General features: G+C 36.2%; 1 protein-coding gene across 1 annotated transcript; it reads left to right on the top strand.

The window, feature by feature from the left end:
- Positions 1-1,057: 1,057 nt before the first annotated feature.
- DCLRE1A (DNA cross-link repair 1A) lies at positions 1,058-21,538 on the top strand. The gene is made up of 9 exons (XM_090278637.1): positions 1,058-1,632; positions 3,410-5,095; positions 6,589-6,722; positions 7,805-7,923; positions 10,679-10,819; positions 12,321-12,466; positions 13,224-13,378; positions 19,216-19,357; positions 20,714-21,538. The coding sequence occupies exons 1-9, from the start codon at positions 1,170-1,172 to the stop codon at positions 20,872-20,874; spliced, it is 3,147 nt and encodes a 1,048-aa protein (XP_090134763.1). The 5' UTR covers positions 1,058-1,169; the 3' UTR covers positions 20,875-21,538.
- The last annotated feature ends 3,631 nt before the right edge of the window (positions 21,539-25,169 follow it).

The raw sequence follows: 25,169 nt of genomic DNA, 5'->3' as shown, positions 1-25,169 counted from the left end.
ACTGGCCAGTGGCTTTGGCTTATACCCAAGTCCAGTCATTTGTCGCCCTGCAGTGCTGAAAGTGCGGGCATGAATACGTTGTCAGCTGAGCGGAGGTGGTGGGGACGCCGGGGGAGCAGACGCAGCTGGGGCTGCTCCCAGGGGTGCTGGGGACAGGTGGGCTGCGGCGAGGATCGCTGAGTGCCCGGCTTCCGTCCTCAGAAGCGGAGGGCTGAGATTGCTTTTATGGCGTGAGCCGTGCTAGCAGCTCATTCGCTTCCAGCCTTGGAGGGAATAAAATCCCTGTTCTCTGCTCTGGCAGCCTCAGCGTGCGGGGCAGGTGGAGCCCGTGCAAGGCAACGGGCAGGTGACCCTTGGTTCTGAGGCTGGTGGAGAGAGGGCTGGCCACCTCTGCTGTCCGGACTTAGACGTGTAGCCTCAGTGCAGGCACGACTTAACGTATTTGAATTTTGTTTACTGTGCAGTGTTTGTTCATTGCTGCTGGAGGAAGATGGTGGACAGACCCAGGAAACTGAAGTTGTTGAATATCCACGAGTCATGGATATGGGCAGTTATGTGTATTGGGAACCACATACCCGTTTGATTATGGAGGGACTAGGGTTAATTAGCGAACTGAGGTAGATTTAGTGTTTGAAACACCTGCTGAGCCAATCGCCCAGGGACTTTGGGTGGATTTGTGAATTATTTGGACAGTTGTCTAGTTGAAAGAGAACTGATAGGAGCTTTATAACAGTGTTACAAAGCTCGTTCTAAGACTCCCATTAGGACTTACTTTTCAAACTATTACTGATTCTAATTTCTATGAATCAAGTCCTGGAAAAGGCACGGTAACGGAATGAAATAGTAGCCACAAATAGAAAACTTCTCAGATGCTACTCCTGTGGTAGATTCTCTTAATTTTATTGTAATAGGTGTTCTCAGGTATAAGGTTTGTCATTTGCCAATATATTCATTACCAGACCTTTATATTCCCATCAAGCTAGTGGGTATTTTGTAACTTTATTTTTTAATTTTATTTTTTGGTTTTTCAATTACAGTTGTTCCATTTTCCCCCCATATTTTGTTACTTTTTTTACGGCAAAATAATTCCACTTAAAAATTTTGTAACAAGAAGGAGACTCAATTTACTTAAGATTTGTGCTTCTTTTAATGATTAAAATCATTTTGCCATGTTAGAAGACACTTTTTCTGAAGAAGACATCTGGGAATATAAATCCAAAAGAAAACCAAAACGAGTCCACACAAATAATTGCTCTGAGAATATTCCAAAATCTGACAAAAAAGCCACAGATGGGAAGTACCAGTCAAAACGAAACAGAAATAAAACAACTGTGGACGCTAAAGAGAAGGTGAAGGACTCTGAAATGTGCCTTGGAGAAACAGATAGTCAGATTTCTGTAGTTTCTTGTCAGAATTCTAGCTGTGAAGATGGTACCCAGCTGTCCCAAGGCAAGGAGACCACTCCAGGAAAGCGCAGTAGGACTAGCAAAAGCAAACAGGTGTCTCCAAAGATGCGTGTAGTTTATGATGGATACTGCCCAAACTGTCAGCTGCCTTTTTCCTCCCTATTAGGCCAGACACCTCGATGGCATGTGTTTGAGTGTTTGGATTCTCCACCAGTCTCTGGAACAGGTAAGATCACAAAAGACATTAGTGGTCTTTAAAGAGACCTACAGTAGGCCAGGCATATCAGTCCAGTGAAACAAGCAAGGGAAGCAATAAACCAAAAGAGAGATGAGACACTCTTAAGGACAAATGATTTAACCCTAGAAGCAAACAAGGTAATGCGTGTTTACCTTTCTTGGGACAGGTAAAAGAAGCTAACAGCCAAAGGTATAATTGTAAAGAATTTTGAAAACAGTCCAAATGCATCTTATTTCATAAAAGTCCCTAAACATCTCAGTTATTTTTCATAAGTGCTAATTAAGCACATATGCTAGGTACTTTCACTTTGTTTACTTACTTGACTCTCACAACACCTGCACAAAGTAGGTGGTATTGACATTTTCTCGGTGAGGGTTCTTAAATGTTCAACAACTTGTGCATTCTGTTCTTTTATGAAACAGACTTTAAGAGAATTATGAATATAATCCAGCCTTCCAAATGTGGTTATGTTGGATGCCTCTAACTAATGTATAGGAAGAGGAACTGGGAAGGAGTCTCAGTTTATTAAGATTCTAATCATAAAAATGTGCCAATTGGTAACTGAAGTAGTGCTATGTTTTTGTCTCTTAAGATATATAATGTCATGTTTAAAATGTAGAAAATTCAACTTGGGGTATATGGAGAATGGGTTATGATTTGTATATTTTATAGTAATATACACAGTACATTAGTATTTTAAATCTCAAAGAATTAAAATTCAATAAAGTAATAATAGGATAGCTTTCATGTTAAATATGACTCAGAAGACATGTTGTTATTAGCCTGTCATTTTAAAGTTCTGTGTGAAGATGCCTAAGAACTCTTAAAATTTGGCATTAGCCTTTCTCATAAAAGTATAGCAAGTGGAAGCCTCATCAAATGTTACTAATTTGCTTTTAAGTGGCCTGAAAACCAGAAATGGAAGCTGGAATCTCATGGTGCACACCTCAGGGTGAAATGTCTTACAGATGAAACCACCTCAAAGAGATTTTTTTAAACTGACTAAACTGTTCTAAATAGTCTATAACAAATTATTTTATGAGGCAGTTTTAAGTTTTAAGCAACAAGTCTTCTAATTTAATGTAACATTTGGAGGGGGGCAAGGGAGCAGAAGGGATCATTAACAAATAAACATAGAAGGGGATAGGCCAAGATGGTTTACAGAACGTTACTCAATCATAACGATATGACGGGGAATGGTTTTCAGGTAATTAAAGCCTTATTATTAATCAGTTTATCAAATTGAATTTCAGATCTTAGAACAGAATCTAAATTGTCCAGGGTATGAACAGCTATAACTAATTAAGATTGTTATTATTGTATACAGTGTGACTATGAAAGAATGGAATCTAATTTGCTGCTACGATTGTCATAAATCTGTGTGGCTCCATAAGAAAAATTGGGGTAGAACTTTGGTTCTGTGGGAGATACATCAGTCTTTATTCTTTCTTGCCTGAGCAACAGTGAAGGAGTGAAACTGATGGTGTCAATTTGTAACATCTGTTTCAGAAATACGTATTGCACGGCATGGATTTTGAGGAAGCTCATATTTGTTTGATTTAAAGATAATAACTAGCACCTTGCAAACACAGACTGGATTGTTTTATGCCGATCTTTTGATGTGTGTAAAGATAGCTGTTGTCCTAAGGCCTCAAAGCAGGGTTGATGACTTTGCACTTACGTGTTATTTTATAATGCAAGTACTGTCAAAACGTAGTCCAGACCTTGATACTCTAATACTTAGTTTCTTTATTACAATTTTCAGAGTGTCCTGACGGTCTTCTGTGTACTTCAACAATTCCTTCTCACTACAAGAGATACACTCACCTCCTGCTAGCTCAAAGTAGGGCTAGTAAAAGTCCTTTCAGCAGCCCATCACGTGGGTCAGGTGGTAGTTTCACTGAGACTAATTCAGGCTTGCTCTGTAGCCTTGAGGAAAAATGGTCTCCAGCTCAAAAACTAACTGAGAACTTCAAAAATGTTTCAGTTGATCCCTTGTCGGTGACACAATGTCTGAGAAAATCTCAATCTCCAACTGAAACCAAGAGAAAGATTTCCTCTTGGACAAATACCCCAACATCCCAACAAGCTCCACAGTTTACACAATGTGTTACTAACGACACGCTGGGAGGAGTGGGGTTGCCTCTTGCTGAGCACTTAGGCAGCCGAAACACCTCGGAAGGCAGAAATTCGCCGTTGCCGGAAAACAACTTCGGCGACTGTGAAATCTCCTACTCTCCGCTTCAGAGTGATGAAGAAGCCTCTGATGTGGATGAACAGCTGGATGATTCACAACAGGAACTACTTTTTACAGAAAGCGCGGAAGATGGCACCCTAGAGGATGTTGACAACAGCTGTTTGTTTAAAAACTTCCACTGTCCCTTACTGAGGGATCAGGAGGACAGAGGCCCCGAAGCGAATAGCATCCTAACTCAAGATAAATACAATGAAGAATTGTATACACAGGACACTTGGAATAATTCATCTCAACTTTTCCAAAACAAGAGTATTTTGTGTCGTGAGCCACCATACACCGATGATGGTTTCTTGTTTTTTCCACGTGCGTTAGCAGGGGGGCTTGCTTCGTCTAGTTATCAAGCCACTAAAGCAAAACCTGATGAGCCAGAACTTCGGTCATTTCCCTCAAATAAACAGAAACAGGTAATTGGAGAATCAGCTGTTCACAATCAAAATTCTCTTCCATTACTTAAGAGTAAAACGTCAGAAGCTTTTGAAAGCCAGGGAGGAAGGTGTTTTTCTCTCCATCCAACCCAAAGTAAAATTAGAGAGTTATCCAGTAAGACTTTCAGTGCTAAGAATAATACTGACTCAGCATGTTTCTGTAGAAAGGCAGTAGGTGGTGTGCTAGGCAGTCAAGTCCCGGTTTTAAATACAGAGACATTTTCTAGTACCCCCACTGCTGCTAAGTCTTTGAAAATGTTGCCATCTGGTCTTCGTTCTAATGCTACACCCCCTGCTACCAAGGTAATGAAACAAATGGATATAGGTGTGTATTTTGGTCTACCACCTAAAAGACAAGAGAAATTGGTGGAGGAAAGTGTAGTAGAAAGGATGAATCTAAAGCCAGTCGTAAGTCCTAACAAGAGCGCCCGGCAGTGCAAGAGGAAAGCAGAAAAATCTTTAAGTGACTTAGAATTGGATGCAAAGAATTTAAATGAGAACTGGCAAGCTGTGGAACTTCCTAGCGAGAGGTCGCAGCATCGAAGAAAGAGGTTTAAAAAGTCAGACTCACCACAGGAAGGAACACCGCGGAAGAGGTCAGATTACATTATTAACAAGATAAAAGCTGAGGCAGGCAATTTAAGCAGAGACGAAGTTTTCATAAAGTCAGCTTGTGGCAGGCTGCACAGAGGCAACAGGAAAATCCCGCAATTATCTGATGCAAGAGAAGTAAGAAGAAGGACATGTCCATTCTATAAGAAAATACCTGGTAAGTTGAAATATCAATGCTTATTGTATCTACAAAAAAATCAACTGTTTTGAATTTGATGTTTATTGCCCAGTGTATGTATTTGCATGAAACAAGCTTTGTGTTTGCTTTATTTTGTTTTATGATACTTCACTGACTTGTAACAGATTTTTTTGTGTATGTGTATTTAATCTTTTTGTTCCATTCAGTAAAGTTTGATTCAACATATTCTGTATACAAGGTACTGTGCTAGTTTGGTTGGCATTATAGATTTGACAAAGACTAGAAAAGATCCACTTAATACAGAAGGAGGAAAAGCTCTCTATAAAATAACTATAATAAAAGACAGTCTCTAAGCACTTAAGAGAAACGCAAAGCACTAACTAGCTTCCAAAACAGAAAATGTCACAGGTTATACAGGTCAGCATCATAAATGCCAAACATTTTAAAAACCACATTGTGACTTAATTTCTCAGCCTTTTTATATCCTTGTAATTTTTCATGTCTTCATAGAAGAGTTAGTAGAAAAAATGGGTGGTGAAATGAATTTTGTTATTGAAGGAACCAATAACTCTTCTTCTGAAAAGAATATAAAAGAACACTGCCAAAGTATACTTGGTTTCAGAAAGATTTTTTTAAAGTGCTTTATTGATGATTTAGAGCTATAATTTGTTCAAAATATGTAGAGAATAGCATTTTTGTATATCATAGCACTAGTTTTGTTTTGAATAATTATTTTGATTTTCTGTATTTTACATAAGTCTAAAACTAGTATCCCTTTGTTGATACATCTCAGTAGAATCATTTGCTTTTTTGCTTGCATATGTAATTGGGTATTTCATGAACACACTTCGGTATTTCTTTCATGAACACATTTTAGAACAGCTCAACCCTTTTATTATTTTTATTATTGCTTCTCTATGGAGACTTTTTAAGGCATTTTTTTTCTTGTTTCCCACCCTGCACAATGAAATTTAAATACTACTGATATGCTGTTTATCTGTTACTGTACTGTGGCCCTTTGCAGGGCCACAGACTGTTGTAATCTGTAAGATTATTTGGCCTGCAATTAGTTTGTCCCCTTAGAAACCTGTCACTGTCACCCTCATTGAGCATTCATGTTTCAAACAAAAATTAGCATTCTCTTTTGGCTATTTTGCAAAAGTAAAGGAATTTAGGTGCCCAGTAAGTATTGGGAAAATATTCAAAGAAATAATATTCAAAATAACAAAAAAGTAATTGGTTTGTAGTTTAGTATTTTGATTTTTTTTTTTTTTTGTATAATTATTCACTAAAAAAGCCTATACTGGGACATTTAGTGGAAACTTAGAAGACTTTTTCATCTCTAGTATCATCTTTCCTGACTTAATCTGGTATAAGTTTTAAGTTAAATTATAAAGTTAAGTTCGAAGTGAGATGTGAAGATGTTAGAGGGTTCAGTATTTGTAATCAAACCGAGTATGTTTTTCTTTGTTGGTGTTGCTCAAGCGGTTGTATTGGTATTTTCACTGCAGGAACTGGCTTCACAGTTGATGCCTTTCAGTATGGATCGGTGGAAGGTTGCACAGCCTATTTTCTCACCCATTTCCATGCTGATCATTATGCTGGATTGTCTAAGAACTTCACATTTCCAGTTTACTGTAGTGAGGTAAGTTTTAGTATTTTAAATTATGAATTTGTGGAGTGCAGTGAATTTCTAAGCAGTTTGGTTAAAAAGGAATAATTAAAATTGTAAGATTTACCATTCTACTAGACAAGATACGAGAAAACAGATTCCACATTGAGAATCTAAAATTCAGTGAGTTGTTGTCAATAGTTATAAAAGTTGAAAAATATATATTTTTAGCATATGGAAACAATAGATAAGCCACTTCACAATGTACTAAAAAGAATCTAAGTTTCATTTAGTAAGCATTTATTGAGTACCTAAAAAATAATTCAAGGCAAAGTAGCTAACTTCAAGGAGCTTACAGCCTTAGAGGACACATTCACAAATAATACCAGGGTGGGATCAGTACTGTAATAGAAAAGTGAACAGAGTTGCCTGGAAGTGGGGAGAAAAGAGTGCTTTACTCTGTCCCAGGCTAAGGTTAGAGAAAGTTTCATGATGAAAGAGATATCTTGAAAGGTGGACATTTCAATGCATACTACTAAGGCCTTTGGCTAGAATTTGGTTTAATTCTCACGGCATTCTTGAGTTATCCTCTTTTTATTAACGAAGTAACTGAGGTTAAGTGACATACCTCAAATCCCAGAGGTGGTAATAGCAGAACCAGAAATTAAAACAGGTTGTTCGATTCCAGAACCAGGCAGAGAAAAGAGGGGAGAGAGCATTCCAGGGGGAGAGTGGAGTTTGTTATAAAAAGGCAGACGTCTGAGAAACAGACCGTTCCAGGCACTTCAGGTATTTCAGATTGGCTAAACACAAGACGGGGCATACTAGGAGATAATCCGGCAGAAATGGGCAGGGATCAGATCATGAAGGGCTGTGTATGTCATGCCAGGGCTGGACTTTTCACAGATAAGAAAGAGCCAGTGACAGTATTGAAGCAGAGCTGTGACACCGCCATCTTAGGAAGTTTTCCCTGGCATTCTGGAGGATTTACATTGGATGATGTAAGTGGGAGAGAACAGGGAGATTATCATGATGCTTGGGCTCCAAACTAGATATGAAATAAATACTTATTTAATGTTTTATTGGATCAGCAATAAGTGCATTTGGTTTTTCAGATAACTGGCAATTTGTTGAAGAGCAAACTTCATGTGAAAGAACAATATATCCATCCATTACCAATGGACACCGAATGTATGGTGAATGGTATCAAAGTTGTTTTGCTTGATGCCAATCAGTAAGTATTAAACTTACCTAAATAACAGCCTATTTTTTTAATATTCAAAAGGAAGACACATTAGCATGATTACTTAAGAACTTTTTTTTTGAAACATATAGGCTTGACTTACACGTTTCTCCTCTTGAAAAAAATAATGTACCCAGTTACAGAATCAAAGAGTAAATGTAGAGATCTTAATATTATTTAACCCATTTTTTATCCAGTTTAAATGACTGTGCTTGACATGAGACCCCTTATCTTTTTAAAAATATGTTAACATTGCTGCTGTTTTTTAAGAGATAACCTTTTGCCATTTCTTTTAATATCACTTATATAAATGAACAGCTGGTACTCCATGCAGATACTAGAGGGTTTTCTTTGCCCTTTAAGTAAATTTTTCTGACTTTTAACACTAAAGAACTGGAAAACTTTTTTTTTTGGAAATGGTTTTCCTCTTTCCTTCATTTTTAAAAAATGTGAAGTACTGTCACTTATTCACATTGCAAAAATGCCACTATCAACTTGGCTTCTCTCTACTTCTCACAGAGTGTTAGCCTCACGTATATCGGGGATCATAGATGCTTAGAGAATTAAATTAAGACTAAATCTAGGTCTCCTAAAATCGAGGCCAATGCTCTTCCTTCAGGTTGCCTTTCCGGTCTGCTAACTTTCCTGCTGATTTTTTTAAAATTACTAATTACAACAAGTCCAGTTCTACTTTTTTTAAGTCAACTTTATTTAGGTATAATTTTCATTAATAAAATTATTCTTATTTTAAGTGTTCGCTGAATTTTGGCAAAAGTGTGCACCCACATAATTTTTGCCACAATAAAAATAGAGAAAAATTTTCCCCCTCCAAAAGGTTCCCCTGTGCTCTTTTCTCCATGAATCCCCAACCCCCGCCTCCGGCCCAGGACACCATTGATCTGGTTCCTATCACTATGGATTATATTTGTCTTTCCTAGGGGTTTATCTAAATGATATCACAGTGTCTACTCTTTTATGTCTGGTTTCTGTCGCTGGTCATGTTTTTGTGTATTAGTAGTGTGTTCATATTTTCATTGTTGAGTGGTATCTGTTGTATGGATACCCTACGGTTTATCTCAGATCCTCACCTCTTGATAGGCAACTGCTTTTTGTTATTGACTTCGTATCCCCAGATCTTGCTAAACTTGCTAATCAGTTGTAATAGGTTTTTTGTAGACTCTTGAAAGTTTTCTGTATATGCAATCATGCCATCTGTGAGTAAAGGAAGTTATGTTTCGCTTCTTTCTATTTGGAGTGCATTTTTCCCCTCTTGTGTATTGTACTGGCTCAGACCTTCAGTACCATGTTGGATAGGAATGATGAGGGCAGACATACTGCCTTGTTCCTGATCTTACAGGGAAAAGCTTTCAATTCTTTCTCCATTAAGCATGATGTTAACAGATGCCTTTTATGAAGTTGAGGAATTTCCTATCTCTTGCTAGGCTGCTGAGAGTTTGTAATCATGAATAGGTGTTGAATTTTGTCAAATGCTGCTTTGGTATCGATGTGTTCATATGATTTTTCTCCTTTCTAATGTTAACATGGTAAATTACAATGTTGGAGTTTTTGAAGGTGAAGCCAGCCTTGCATCGCTGGAATAAAACCCACTTGGTCTTCATGTATTACCCTTTCAAAAAAACAGATTGCTGGATTTGATATGCTAATATTTTGCTAGGGAATTTTATGTCTGTTTTTGTGATGGATATAGGCCTTTATTTTTTTATAATGCTTTTGTCTGGTTTTACTATCAGGATAATGCTGGCCTCATGAAATTTTCACTCCTCTTATTTTCTGAAAGATGGTTGTCATATTTGATATTATTTTTCCCTAAGTATTTGATAGAATTACCCAGTAAAGTTATTAGGGTCTGAAGTTTTGGAGGAAGGAGGTAAGGGGAAGGTTTTAATTATAAGTGTAATTATTTCCTGTGTTTTCTTGGAATTTAAAATGAAAATTCCTGTGTTTTGGCTGTAATTTCCAAACCCCATTGTGTCAGGGGTCCCTAAGACTACCTTTAGACTCAGTGGTTCACTACAAGGACTCACAGCACTCAGCAAAGCTTTTAATCTTGCACAGTTTATCACAGGGAACAAATGGAGATTAAAATCAGCAAGGGGAAAAGGCAATGGGGGTGAATCCTGGAGAAACCAGGCACAAGTTTGTAGGTGTCCTCCTCTAGTGGAGTGGCACAGGTGTGCTTAATTCTGCCAGCGACAATGGGTAATGACACACAGATGGTGTTGCTAACCACAGACGCTCACTGGAGCCTTGCTGCCTTTGTTTTTATTGAGGGTCAACCATGTAGGACCTGACTGAGGTTGATTTCAGCTACTCAGACTCCAGTCCCCTAGAGCAAAAACAGAAATTCACCTAGAGCACATTGTTGGCCTAAACTCTCTCTGGCCCACTAATGACCCATGGCGCAGGCCTCAGGCATGCATAACCAAGGACTCAGAACTCACCCCCCAAGGACAAGTCCTAAAGACGGGCCTTTCTTGGGAATGTGTGGAGGTTGAGAAACCAGACCTGTGGAATTAATCTTTTCTGGCACACCAGGTTTTGTTGTCATCATTGTTGTCTTTTTAATGTAAACTTCCTTAATTAAAGTGCTCCATTTTCTCTGTAGTACAATGCTTTGTCATCGCGGTCAGCTAATAAAGTGTATTAACTTGATATTGAAATACGTCCTCTTTGTTTCGATGCCTCCCCTGTGTTAAGACTGTCTCTTTGAAATGTTTGTGTTCAGCTGTCCAGGTGCTGTCATGATCCTTTTTTATCTTCCTAATGGTAATGTCATATTACATACCGGAGACTTCCGAGCCGATCCCACCATGGAACGTTCGCTTCTTGCTGGCCAGAAAGTCCACACGCTGTATTTAGATACCACGTAAGAGAAGCTTTGTTTTTGTGCTTTCTTTTCCCACAGACAGCGTTGGCCGTGTGTATTGTGAATAATTTGAGCATTTGCTTAGGTAATCAAAACTATGGCTTTTTGTCATTTATCATTTTGAGGCTATTTATCAGAGGGATGCTGTTTGAAAACAAACACTTGCTTAAGGACAGGTTTGGGATTACAAGTCTTAACTGACTGCAGCTCTGTTTTTCTTATAATTTCCTTTTGAAAATATGGTTTATGTGAGAGTCCTATTACTGAAACAAGAAAAAAAACATTGGGGGCAAACTTTAGGAAAACACCCTTTTATGTCATCCTTTCAAAATATCTGTACCTACAGAGTATAATTGTGAAGAGAAAACTGAGGCTAAAGTATGATTCTATAGTAATATACAGAATTTGTTTTATTCTTAAAAGGTAATTCCCAAGTGACAACTTTGAATTTCTGAGTGCTATAAGCATAATGGTATAAACCATTATCTTTTTATTATATATTAAAATACCTCACCAATTTGTTAGAAATTAATTATGTTACCTATTTCAACCTGTTTCAAGGAGAAATGAGTTTGGATAGCATATTTTAGTAAAAGATGGTCTTTCCACATCCTGTTTTCAAACACTAGTTATTTTTCCATTCCTTTATATATACTTTAAACACTGGGTAAATTAAGAAAATAGTAAGTTTAATAAACCCTTTTCTTGATACTTAGTACTATTCTACATACAATTCTGAATTTCTTTTTAGGTTTTTTGTAGGAGAAAGGATTAAGATTATTTTTTCTAGTCTGATGGCTGATCAGCAAAAAAAAAAAAAAAAAAAACAGTTTTGAAAATTGGGAAAAATATGATTTTGGTGTTTGTACTTTATGACTTTTAGTGAAAAAGCACTTAATTTTCATCTAAATATATATAGATAGTAGTCTTAGGGTTAGTTTTTTAGTGGCTATTATTGTGTTGAGGTATACCCACTGGATTTGTTATATTCCTATAATGCTATATATATATTCCTGTATCTCCTAAGAAGAGAAGAATATTAACTGTTTGATTTAAAACTACTTCATTAAATTTATGTTTCATTTTAATATTTTAATAGTATTTTTTTACTATAGCAGAATTCTTTACTCCAAAGATATCCCTATCAATAGATTTTCTTTGATGGTGATTGGGGTTAAAGAAGATATTGAACTATATATACAATTCAGAGCTAAAATAGCTGGCTAGCTAGAAATATTTTTGAAGAAAAAAAGAGGCAATTTCTTTATTTGAAGGTGATAAACATAATGAAAAAAAGTATACTGAAAATGCCTACTCCTATTCTAAGTTATCAATAGCTGGTAACAAATTTTTAACCCCAGGGAGATAACTTGCAGTGGGGTTAATATATTATGCTCTGTTGTTTGTAATTTTGTTAGCACTTATTTTCTAAAACAGCATCCAATTTATACTATGGCTGCCTTGTTGCTCTTTTAATAAGTACCATATTTCCATATTACAGATATTGCAGCCCAGAATACTGCTTTCCGTCTCAGCAAGAGGTTATCCAGTTTGCCATCAACACTGCCTTTGAGGCTGTAACTCTAAACCCACGGACTCTTGTTGTCTGCGGCACTTATTCTATTGGAAAAGAGAAAGTCTTCCTAGGTGGGTGTTAGCTGTATCTAATTTACATTAATATATTATAAAGATCAGCTCCTTTTTGCATAAAGTGCTTTCAGTCTCTGTTCTTGTGCTTGATATTTCTTTCCTGAAATGGTTTAATATTACCTTCGAAGTTGAAGGAAAATTTGGTAGAGTTTAATTCATTTAAACTTTGAAAGGCTTAACTGAATGGAAACATTTGATGTGTGTTTATGGTAACCTTTATATCTACAAATGTTTATAGAGCAAATGCCTGAGCACCGTTAGTATTTTAATCAACTTTGAAAGCTGTCTAATACATAGCTGTGTTACTGCATTCTTCGATGATAACCATCAATTATCTTAGCGAATAGTTTTAATTTTTGTTCCTAAATGATTCCTGGATATGTAACTGTAATTTATCTAAATAGTACTGAACTATTTTGCAAAGTACTTTCCATTTCTTCTTACATTAAGATACGAAGTGATGAAACCAGGGTTTTAACTCCTCCAAATTTGGTTTCTTCGCTTCTTCTACCCCTTTCTTTACATATTTTGCAGAGTTTAAAGACTAGGTTTTTAAAAATAAATGCTTTGGTTTTCTCACAACTTATTCCACAGTTCACCAACAAAATTAGCCTTTTTAAGATATGGCAAAAGTGAATGGTTTGAATTCCTTTTTATTTGGTAAATTCTAATTTTAAAATTTGGTTAAGTTGTAATTTTTTTTTTTTCCATAAGCTATAATCTTAGTATTTTTAACGTTTTTCTTTGTCTATAGCCATTGCTGAAGTTTTATGTTCAAAGGTGGGCATGTCCCGAGAAAAATATAAAACATTGCAGTGCCTCAATATACCGGAAATTAATTCCTTCATCACTACAGACATGTGCAGTTCACTGGTTCACCTTCTTCCGATGATGCAGATAAATTTTAAGGTAAGCACCCAAGAGATACGTCTTTTTTGGATGAACTAGAAAAGGTAATCCGATGATTGTAAACTAGAATTCCATTTACCTGCATTTAACTTAGAGGAATCCAGTTACAGTGAAGTCATCACCTATAGTCAATTTGCCCTAGAAAATCTTTTAAGGGGAATTTAAAATGTTTTTAGTTTTTTGTGTGTGCAGCTCTCTATTGTAACTCACATGCCCACAAGGAGGTTAAGGATTAGAGAACTGGCGTAAGGAAATACACAAAGGCAGCAGGTCTGGGCACTCACACCTCCTGTTCTTAGGTCTTCTCCAGTTCTTCCTGGGTGAGTGGGGAGGTAAGTGGAAAATTCTAAGGAGTTCTTACTTTTTCTCAAGCCTATTCTGTGTTAAAAGCAAGCCCTTAGAGCATTGATATATGTTGGAAATTTACTTGTGAGGATTAAATAAAATAGTGGAAGTACATCTTAAGAGGAAGTCCCAGTGTTCATTCTGAGGTGTAAATTAAGATACATGAGACGCAACCCCATTATGATTTGAGAGGGCTAGTCAGAATTATTCATATATTCATATTTATTCCACTTGCTAATGTTTTGACACCTAGCAATTAAATACACCAAACCTGTGTATTAAAAATGATTCAGAGCATAATGTACACAAAAAGATGTATTTTAATTTTTTTCTATAATGTTCATGAAATAACTTTTTGAACTAGCTTGGGTACGGATCACTGTGTCTGTCTTACAAATAGTAACAGGTATTTTGTAAAGAAAATGCACATTTTAGGTCTATCCCCTGAGTAAGGAAATTCTAACTGGTTCATAAGGTTAAGGTAAAATTTTTATGGCCTTTTTTTTATGAGTGTATCATTCATAAGAAATTTCAGGGATAATCAAGTCAGAGTTTTGTTCGTTGGTTTTTATGCCAGCCTCGCAAACTTATTTTAAATTTGGGAAGCATCCACTTTGTTTGTGTGGAGGCTAATGAGATGGTGATGAACCATAAAATAAAGTTATCTTGAAGAGGCTATAGCATTTTTAAATTATTTTATTTAAAACTTTTCTAACTTAGTTGGTTCCATTTGAACAACTTATCCATTTAGGAAGAGAGTGGAGATGGAGGAGTCTGAGTATTATGGAAATGAGACCTTTACAAGAGTATTTAAAAGGGCTCCATGCTGCGGAGGGGTCTTACAGGGAAAGAAGGGCAATACGGCAGATCTTTGGTGACCTATATAAGAATTGCTGCAGTGAAGTGGTATTGGAGAAAGCCAGATGGCCCGCGCCCAAGGAATGAATGAGGAAGTTACACAAGTGGCCTGTAAGCACATGCAAAGAGGCTCAATATTGTTAGCCAGCAGGGAATTGCCACTCAAAACGGCCATGAGGTACCGCCTCACACTCACTAGGATAGCTGTAATAAAAAAAGACAGGCAACACCAATTGTTGGTGTTGATACAGAGAAATTAGAAATCTCATTCATTGCTGGTGAGATTGTAAAATGTTGTGGCTGCTGTGGAAAACAGTTGGATAATTTCTTAACGAGTTAAACAGAGTGACCATATCACCCAGCAATTCCAGTCCCAGGTATGTGCCCTGGAAATTTGACAGCATGTCTACACAGAAATTTCTACAGGATCGTTCATAGCAGCATTATTCATAATAACAACTCAAGTGCCCATCAAATGGTGAATGGATAAACAAAACATGATATGGTCATAAAATAGGACTATTATGCAGCTATAAAAAGTAACGAAGTACTAAATATGCTACAGTACGAGTTAGCCTTGAGAACATTATGCCACGTGAAGGAAGCAGACTTTGTGTAATTCCTTTTGTATGAACTGTCCAGAACAGGTAACTGTAGAGAGAGTAGGTAGATAGTAGTTGTCAGGGCTTGCGGGAGAGGGAATGTGGTGTGACTTAATGGGTACGACGTTTCTTTGGGGGATGATGCAAATACAGTGATCCCTCACTTATCGCGGGTATTACGTTCTAGACCCCCCCGCGGTAGGTGAAAATCCGCAAAGTAGGAACCTTACATTTATTTTAGTATTTACTGTACAGTACCACAAAATCCCGCGATAGAGCGAAAAATCCACGATAACTTATTAAATATAATATTTTAAAAAGCCCCGCGATACAGTGAGGCTGCAATGCGTGAACAGTGTTACAGAGAGGGACCACTGTCCTTCTGAGCCATTCAAACTGACGTGAGTTCCTGCATGAAAAATGGAACTTGAGTTTGCAGTTGTTTGAAGAGTTAATTCTCATTGAAGTTTGGATTTGTAAATATACGATCTCTAAAAGCAGGCAATGCCTATCAGTACAAACAGTCTGCAAAGGCTGTAGGTTGCAAGGGAGATGTCACAGAGGAAGAGGTGACCCTTTTCCTCTTTCAGGCTAATAAATCCACCTAATGGTGCTTCCAGATCCTTACCAGAAACCTAACTTCATTTATTATTCCCTTCTCTCACATACCTTCTCTCACATGTCCCTCACAGCATGAAATTCCTCTTCTCTTCCAGCTAACAAACAAACAAACAAGAAAACAAGCTACCTTGTGTGCTTCCCTCTCGCCAGCAACACGTGGGGCTCTTCTTCACAGCCGTCACCTGTGTGTGCTTCTGGTCTCCCTCTCTTCACCTCTAATTCATTCCTTTTTTGTTTTTATCTTCAAGGCAGATAACTGCCAATCCAGTCTTATCCCCCCCCACTCCCCCCCAATGGACAGTTCAGTGGTTTTTGGTATATTCATAAAGTTGTATGACCATCACCACTATCTAAATCTAAAATATGTATACATTTTCAATCAGTTGTTTTTTTTTTTAAAGTGTTTTGGAAAAAGGAATGATCTGAAATCATTGTCTACTTTTCTGTATTTGTCATTTGTTATTAGTATTGCCTTCAGGAGACCTTCCCCTTCCTCCAGTAAAGTAACAATGTTAACATTTTTTGATGATTTCTTATCTTCAAAACACAGAGCAGAAGTTGATGGTTACCATGAAGCTATATTTTAGTTAGTACTTAAAGCCATTCTTTTACCAGCCAAAAATAGTTGTTGCATCAGAGCTAATGACTTTTTGTAAAAATATAATCTGATACAATTTCCAGGCTTTCTAAAGCGCTCTTGAAAGCCTTAAAAACTCTATATGTAAATAATACCATTCATGCTATCTAGTTCAACATCGCACGTTTACAATATGTACATTATGTAGATATTACTACCACCCTGATTTAACCTAATTGAATGTGGTACAACATTATAACAATTTTACAGATGATTATTTGCGTACTGAAAAAATAATTCTAGTGACATATATGGAACACAAACTGGTTACCAATAAACAAAGACAAGTCATAGATCAGGAACTTATGTTCACTAACTCATTCTTTTTTAATAAAATCTCTCATGATTGTAGTTCTCTGTGGCTAATTAATGACAAGTTGCTATTGGTAATCTTTTCGGTGTGTTTGGCTTATATAATATTAGCATGTTTTTGTTTGTGGCACAGGTTAATGTTGTTTTCATGGTAACTAATTTGTCTTTTGAAAAGCAAAAATTACTTCTCATTTAATTCTCCTGAGTGTTTTTGCCGAGATAAATATGAATAGATAAGTTTGATGAAAGTTGGATTCTCAGCTTATGGTATTGCATGTGTAATTACTCTAAACCTCTGTTTCCTGTTATTTCCTTTTCTTTGTGAGGACAAGGGGAAAAGATTAGGAATTGAGCAAACTGCATTACATTTGCTGGTTTCTAGACTAAGCAAGAACATTTGCAAAGCTAGGGATCGTGTAATGAAAACTTAGTTATATGTGTATAACTTAAACTTGGTGAGGAGGGAAGCAGTAGTTGGTAAGAAATATGATTGTTTAATGGTATTTATTCTTGCATTGACTTCAAATTAATAAAAGATCATTGTTTAATAGGAAAGAAAAATGAAAGGATTGTTATTGTCAGTGAGATATGTCTGATAAACACAATAAATGTTCAGCCCCTTCCTAGTAATTAAACATAAAAGTGAAATGACAGTGACATGTTTGTCTTCTACCAAATTAGCATATTTTAAAGGTAATATTTCTATGCTGACAGAGAAATTGGCACTGTTGTCTGCTTGAATAGTAGTAGAAATTAGGGGTAAATCCTTTAACTCAACAATTCCATTTCTAAGAATTTATACTGAAAAAATGAGTTATTTGTGAAAAGGTCAAATTGTAAGGCTCCTAAGGGTGCTGGTGGTATATTAGATGATGAAAGTTATAAAAAGCTAAGAAAGGGCAGAGAGCTTCCATTTAAAAAGACCCAGAAGGTGGGGTTTATTGGCTGTCTCCTTCCCCACCGAGGCTGTGAGCTTCCGGACGATGAAGGCCGTGTCCCTCCTTCACCGCACTGACAGCGGCACCTGGCACTAATGCCGGACCAGATACTTCTGGATGAGTGACTAGGTAGATGGATGCGTGGAGAGCAGCATCTTTTAGAACACTTCAATAGTTCAGAATATGTATGATTAGGGAGGAAAAAGGAGACTTTTGGAAATCCAAGATGATGCTATGTGCGGTTTAGATGTTTTTATTATTTTAAAGAAAACTTGGATTTTACTATGAATTTACACCAAGCCTTTGAAACTCTGGGTTTAGTCTGAAGACTAAGAGTATTAGACTTTTTTTTATATCCCTTGTGCCATTATTATCTTTAACTGGATTTCTTTTGTTTTTCAAAGATTGAACTTCGGTTATTGATTTTCTAAGAATTGTATCAAATGTCATCACTTAAAATGACTTTAGTTTGGAAAGTTTTATTTTCTTCTCATGATTTGTTTGGGACGCATATTCCAAATGTAGCAGCATGAAAAGTTTTAATATTATTCTAGTTCATACTTAAAGGTGGAACCTGAGAAGACTACCACTGTGCCTCTTTAAAATGCATGTCCGTGTTGAGTATATAAAATTATTTCCATCTTTCTATTCATCTGTCCATCCTCTGTTGGTGTACATGCATGGGGATATGTTTGGATTCATATTTATCAGGATTAATATTTGTATCCAGTAGGAATGCTACTAGACCCTAGTATCTGCGATTTTTTTCATTTAATTAAATTAATTAATTAATTAATTATTTTTAGAGAGAAAGGAAAGGAGAAAGAGAGGGAGAGAAACATCACTGTGTGGTTGCCTCTCACTTGCGCCCCCAACCAGATGACGTGCAGCCTAGTTATGTGCCCTGGCTGGGAACTGAACCAGTGACACTTGGTTCACAGGCCATATCTCCGATTTTAATATCCTAATATTAGTAGCATTTAGAGAGGTGTGTTTTATTTTGGTAGCCATCTGAAATGTAATTTTCTAAATCCTCACCTGAGGACATGCTTATTCATTTTAGCGAGAGTGTAAGGGAAAGAAGAAGAAAGGGAAAGAAACATTGATGTGAGAGGCCTTTTGTGTGTGCCCTGAGCAGGGTCTGAACCCACAACCTAGGTGTGTGACCTGACCAGGAACTGAACCTGTGACTTTTTGGTGTACAGGATGGCACCCAACCAACTGAGCCATTCCAGCCAGGGCTAGATTGTAATTTTGAAATATATACTTACTTAGGTTTAAAGTTGTCCCATCTTAGTTTTTTTCAGACTGTTCTAAGCCTGCTTAACTTGAAATAAGTAAAGGTAAAAATATTTTTCAGCGATTTTTAATTTTTTTTAAGTAGGACACTAGATTGTTGCAGGCTAATGTTTACCACGTGAAAACTTCTGTGACTCTGCCAATGTAACATCTTTAGTCATTGTTTCCTTCCACATAGCCCATCTTCCCTGACCATTAGATCGATCTCCTATTTTTATTTCACAGGGTTTACAGAGTCATTTGAAGATGTATGATGGGAGATATGATCAGATTTTGGCTTTTCGACCAACAGGATGGACCCATTCTAATAAGTTAATGAATATCACAGATGTTGTACCCCAGACCAAAGGAAACATCTCAATATATGGTATAATGATTTTCTCACTTCTCACATGTATAATTACATTGTTTAGAAGGGCTATAAAATGAAAGATGCAAGAAAAACAGGCATGAAAGAACCTTTAACAATTTAAGAGTTTCAGATTGCTCTGGGAATGCTAAACCTGTGCCTTCATTACATTATAAACTGATATAAAGGAGTATGACCTGGTAAATAGACATTGACTTAGTAGAGATCCTGTTGTTCGGGGAGATCAGTGAGACGGAGAGGAGATTTTAGAACTACTTGAAAGGAGGGTGGCGCAACTGTGTGCTGCACGCGTAGATGGCGCAGTGAAACCAGAGCAGGAAGACTGGGTAGACGTGGTGGCAGAGCTGCAGTCTCGACTTTTTCTCATCTCTTGGAGGAGGTTTCCCATTGTCCTCAGAAACGGGCTCTTTACGATAATGGCTGATGGAAACCCTACTTCACTCAGCACAGGGCCCTTTCTCCCTGTTTCTATAGTACTTGACCTACAGTAAAGAAGATGAAGGGTTGTTTTTTTTTTTAAGTATATTTTATTGATTATGTTGTTACAGTAGTCCCAATTTTTCCCCCTTTGCTCCCCTCCGCCCAGTACCCCCTTCCCTCCAGCAATCCCACCCCCCCTTAGTTCATGCCCATGGGTCGTGTGTATAAGTTCTTTGGCTTCCCCCTTTCCTATATTATTCTTAACTTCCCCCTGTCTATTTTGTACCAACCGATTATGCTTAATCCCTGCATCATTTCCCCATTCCTCCCCTTCCCCCCTCCCAGCTGATAATCCTCCAAATGATCCCCATGCCTATGATTTCTGTTCCTGTTCTGGTTTGCTTCGTTGGATTTTGTTCTTATTTTTTAGATTCAGTTGTTGATAGTTGTGAGCTTGTTGTCATTTTGGGATTTTTTTAAAGGACTTAATTTGTTTTCTGTTTGCTTATTTTTTATGTGTGCAAAGCTTGGGGACTGGAATTTGCTTTCTTGGTATGGAAAGCAAGTCTATTCTGCTTGTTCAAATTTCACTCACATTTCATCTAGGATTTTCTTGAAATTTCATAGCTAAGCAAAGTGCTTAAAGGCAAAAATTACTTAAAAAGAAAAGCCTATTTATAAATAAGAATCCATAGGAATGCATATTATTGTCTACATAGAAAAGTAATAGAATTTTTTACTGTTCAAAGTTTTGTATCGTTTTAATGTTATTTAATCTTTGTTTCATAAAAGGTAAATTTTATTATCAGAAATCAAGCATCAAGGAGTTTTTGACAAAAATACTGTGATTGCTTTCCTTTTATTTTGAGCTTGTGATTTTTTTTTTTTAATTAATTTGATTTTTAGTAGGCAATCTTTTCTTTTGTATTCTAGGAATCCCTTATAGTGAACACAGCAGCTATCTAGAGATGAAACGTTTTGTTCAGTGGCTGAAACCCCAGAAAATCATTCCTACTGTGAACGTTGGCACTTTCAAATATAGGAGCACAATGGAGAAATATTTTAAAGAATGGAAATTGGAAGCTGGATATTGATGTTACCTCTAAGGAGTTAGAAGTAGTTAAGTAACTTAGGTATAGCTTGTTAATAATTAAATATTTATGTGAAAACCCTCATGAAGATCACTCATATAGCTTATTTTCTTAATTACATTTGAATAATATGTTCATGGTACCGAGTGCCTCTCAGTATCATCAGTGATAACTGAGGCAGGCCTCCCTGGTACCCTTGATTCTTGCCCATCCCAGTGGGGGCAGTTATATTCTGCATCCATCCTTTACAAAGGAAGTAAAGGCAGATTCAGGGTCCAAAAGGATTCATTGTAATGGATAATTAGATTGAAAACAGTATATATAAATAATTATGTATCTTTAAAATTTTTTAATATGGAACTTATTTTTATGAGATAAATCTTTTATATTATATGTATATGTAAATTAAAAAATTAATCTTAAACTTGCTATATAGTGTCTTGGTTTTTAGGATTTCTAACTCTGCCTTTCATGCAATTTTATAAAATTTCAGTAAAAGTAATTCAACATTTTACTCTGACAAAGATGATTCAAGGAGCCTAGATAATCACCCAATAAAGGATGGAGGAAAGTTTGCATGGGTGATGTTTACCTGAACTGTTTACTCAAGATATCAGATAACTAAAGTTTAGATTGCAGTGTTTTTTTAAGTAAATTTTATAATTTATTTGTGAATCTTGATCTCTGCAGTACAGAATAAATAACTGATTCAAAATGGAAATTTAGGCCAATGCATGTTAAAATGTTTTTTATTGGGTTTAAATATGAAAATGGCTAACAGAATGAATATGTGCATGTGTGCTTATGTGTATTTTTATGTTACCTCTAGTGGTGACATTAATTTAGGGAGTTCTTAGTAAATTTTGTCATGGAAAATTATTTTCAGTAATGACCCCAGACAGCCGAAGGATATTATTCTCCATGAACTTTATTTTCGTGAGCTTGGATTTTACTTTGTTATGGAAGTAAGAGTTGTAGGGGTCACATTAGGGGAGAAAAAGCTTTTAGGGGCACACTTGCAATGAATTCAATTTAACTGTTCTCAGTTAACTTCAGTTATATAGTTAAAATTATTTTAATTTGTTTGGGCTTGGTGCCTTAAGCTTTTTATAAGTTAAGTCATAATTAGAAAAAAACCTTTAAAGATTCGACAAATTTTATATTTTTAACATAAAACAGATGGTTAGATCATTTGGGGTCTTTTTTATTTATTATTTGAGTAATCTTTTTTTCCTTGAATTATCATTCTTTGTTGATAAACAGGTTTTAATGATTTTGAATGTTTTACTTTGATAATCCAGGCATGTTAAAGAGCAGCCACAGTCTTTAATTATTCAACACAAAAACATCTTTGTACTCAAACAGCACTATTTATGGCTGCTTGGAATGATTTGTTTTGCTGCTATTTCTGAAGAATCTACAAAGGCTCATTTAGGGACCATCCCAAATAGTTTTATAAGTCAGTCACAATCACAACCAAACTTTTCTAGGCTCTGTTGAGTGCTGTATGTGAAATTTTTAGCTCTAATACCTAACATTTTGATAGGTGAAAATTTTCAATTTTAAAGTGAAATGAAAGAAGAAATTACTTCAAATAATCCAAAATAAGTGGATGATAGCTCTTGAGTATTCTAAATGCGTATAGAGAAGGAGAAATAGAGTTAAGCCAACATAGGGCAAGATGTTTTACTATATATGTATTTGGAACTCTTCAGAAAGCCTTTTACCATCTTATCTGGCATTGAGCATTGAACTACCAGATGCAGCGACGACAGGCGGATTTCAAGTTCCCATGACTTTGATGTAATAGGAAAATATTTTCTACTTGATGTCAGTGTCTTTTAGATCTCAGTTATTTATCACTTACTCTATATTTATTAATGTTCTGGTTTTCAGAACAATAAATTAATGCTTTGTTCAGTTACTGAATTCTATTCCTGTGAACCAAATACATTCAGAATTTCCTTATTTGGTCCTGAATAACTGTCACTAACTAGACTAAGGAACGAAAGAGAATCTTCCTCAGTATTAGTCCCCAAAGTGATTTGTCTTGAAAGAGTATTGATGGTGACTTATAACTTTTCTGGTGGACTTAGTACTTTTCATTCAGTTCATTTAGTATTGATCTTAGAAAAATTCCAGTAAAGACATTATATGAAGTAAGCAAAATCATAATTTAATGGTTATAGATAATAGTAGAACAGTTTGGACATGAGAATTACTTATCTGAAAAGTTGGAAGCTTAACTTGGTAATTATTTCAATATGCTAATTGTTTCATCTTTCCCTTAGTATTTTCCCTTTCCTTCAAAAAGTAGATATAACCTCTTTCTGTAGTAACTCCTTCGCCTAATGATTTCCCAGTTCCATTTTTGGTAAGCCAGATATAATTTATAAATCATATGTTACGGAGTATAAAACCTCTTTTGCCTCACCCTAGTCCCTGCTGGTTCATAACATCTCACTATGTCTGGGCGTTTTTGTTTGTTTTTGGTTTTATTGCTGTTGGTGAATTCAAATGGTTTTCTAAATTAATGTTATAGCTTTTTTTGAATATACTTTGAAACATAAATATCACAACCTGAATTTAAGAGCGTACATATTCAAGAACTACCAGGTTCACCAATGTAGAGCTACTTAGACCCAGCTTTTCTGAAGCACCAAACCCAGATCCTTTGAGATCCTCACCGCAAGGCACTGCGAACACTCTGAGGACAGGGCCCATATCGTATTCATTTTATGAGCTAGCATCTTTTTCACTGTCTGGTCCAGAGACAGTGCTAATAGATTGTAAATGCTTGAATGAACCTGGAATAAACCGTGAGAAAAATGCATCATCTATACTTTAAGAATTTGACTTTCCAAATTGTTTTATGTGTTTTCTTCCAATGAAAATAGTCTTATTCCAGAAGAACCACTGACAACAAAAAATATATTGAAACTACTCAGTTGATTGTTTTGGTGCATTGAAATATCTGTTATTTAAAGTCCATTTCAATGTAGGAAAAATTTAGAGGATAAGCTTCTCTTTTTGGTCGAGCTGTTTATCACTAAAATCAGTCATTGAGCGTTTGAATTCTCCCTCTAGGAACTTATATTCTATCAATGAACACTCCTTATTGATTAGCTGCCCTGTGCCCCACACAGTTCTTGGTGTTGTGGGGATTTAAAAACACCTAAGTACACTATTTGTTTTGCCTTAAATATGACAGACATTTTTCCCAAGGAAAAAAATTTTGGAAAGTCAAATTGTTATCTGTATAAGCCCTTTTGTTATTGCAAAATGGAAAGCAAGAGCTTAAGATCATAAAATCGCATCAAAGCAGTGCTTTAATACACTATTATATAATGTTATTAAACTTTTTTTTTTTTTAAGTTTGTTTGAAAGAACTGTTTTGGACTTCCTGTTGTGGCTTTGAGCTCTGATTATGTATCCCATGAGATAAACAGATAAAATTGTAAATGAACTAAAAACAACAGTTATCTGGAAGGGGGAATAAAGGCCACATACCCTTGTTTTGCTAAATCAGCCAATTTTTTTATTAATGTCTTTTATTCATGGAAAGAGTGCCGAACTCTTGTTTAACAACTTTATTGAGATATAATTTCACATACCATATAACACATTGTGCGATACAGTGGTTTCTAGCATACTTAACTAGAATTGTGCAACCATCACCTAGTCAACTTCAGGTTATTTTTATCACTCAAAAAGAAATTCCATGCCCATTAGTAGTTGTTCCCTCGTCCTCATCCCCCTACCCCACCACCATCACCACACAACTAATCTTTGTAACTATAGGTTTACTTATTCTGGACTTTTCATATAAATGGAACGTAATGCATGGTGTGTGATCTTTGAATTTTTTGACTTAACAATGTTTTCAAGTTTCACCCATGTTTGACATGTAGTAGTACTTCATTTTTTTATGGCCAACTCATATTCCATTGTTTGAAAATAGTACATTTTGTTCATCTCTTGGTGGATATGTGGGTTGTTTCCACATTTTGACTATTATGATAACACTGCTTTAACATTTTTGTACAAGCTTTTGTGTGGACATATATTTTTATTTCTCTTGGACATATATAGAAGTGGAACAGCTGGGTCATATGATAACTATGTGTAAATTTTTTGAGGGGCTGTCAAATTGTTTTCCCAGATGACTATATCATTTTTCATTCCCACTGGCAGTGTGAGAGGGCTCCAATCTCTCCCCATCCTCACCAACACTTGTCTGCCTTTTTGATTCCAGTCGTGTTGGTGGGTGTGAAGTGGTATCTTGTGGTTTTTATTTG

The sequence above is a fragment of the Furipterus horrens genome, unplaced genomic scaffold (genome assembly GCF_987537825.1).
Source record: "Furipterus horrens unplaced genomic scaffold, mFurHor1.1.pri manual_scaffold_5, whole genome shotgun sequence".
NCBI classification, from domain to species: Eukaryota; Metazoa; Chordata; class Mammalia; order Chiroptera; family Furipteridae; genus Furipterus; species Furipterus horrens.
This window is presented reverse-complemented; position numbering and strand designations above follow the sequence as displayed.

Bases quoted from the DNA above. Each gene is read 5' to 3' on its own strand.
- DCLRE1A (XM_090278637.1), top strand. From the start codon at position 1,170: ATGTTAGAAGACACTTTTTCTGAAGAAGACATCTGGGAATATAAATCC. The intron at 1,633-3,409 runs GTAAGATCACAA...TACAATTTTCAG, and splicing joins TCCACCAGTCTCTGGAACAG to AGTGTCCTGACGGTCTTCTG. The intron at 19,358-20,713 runs GTATAATGATTT...TTTGTATTCTAG, and splicing joins AGGAAACATCTCAATATATG to GAATCCCTTATAGTGAACAC.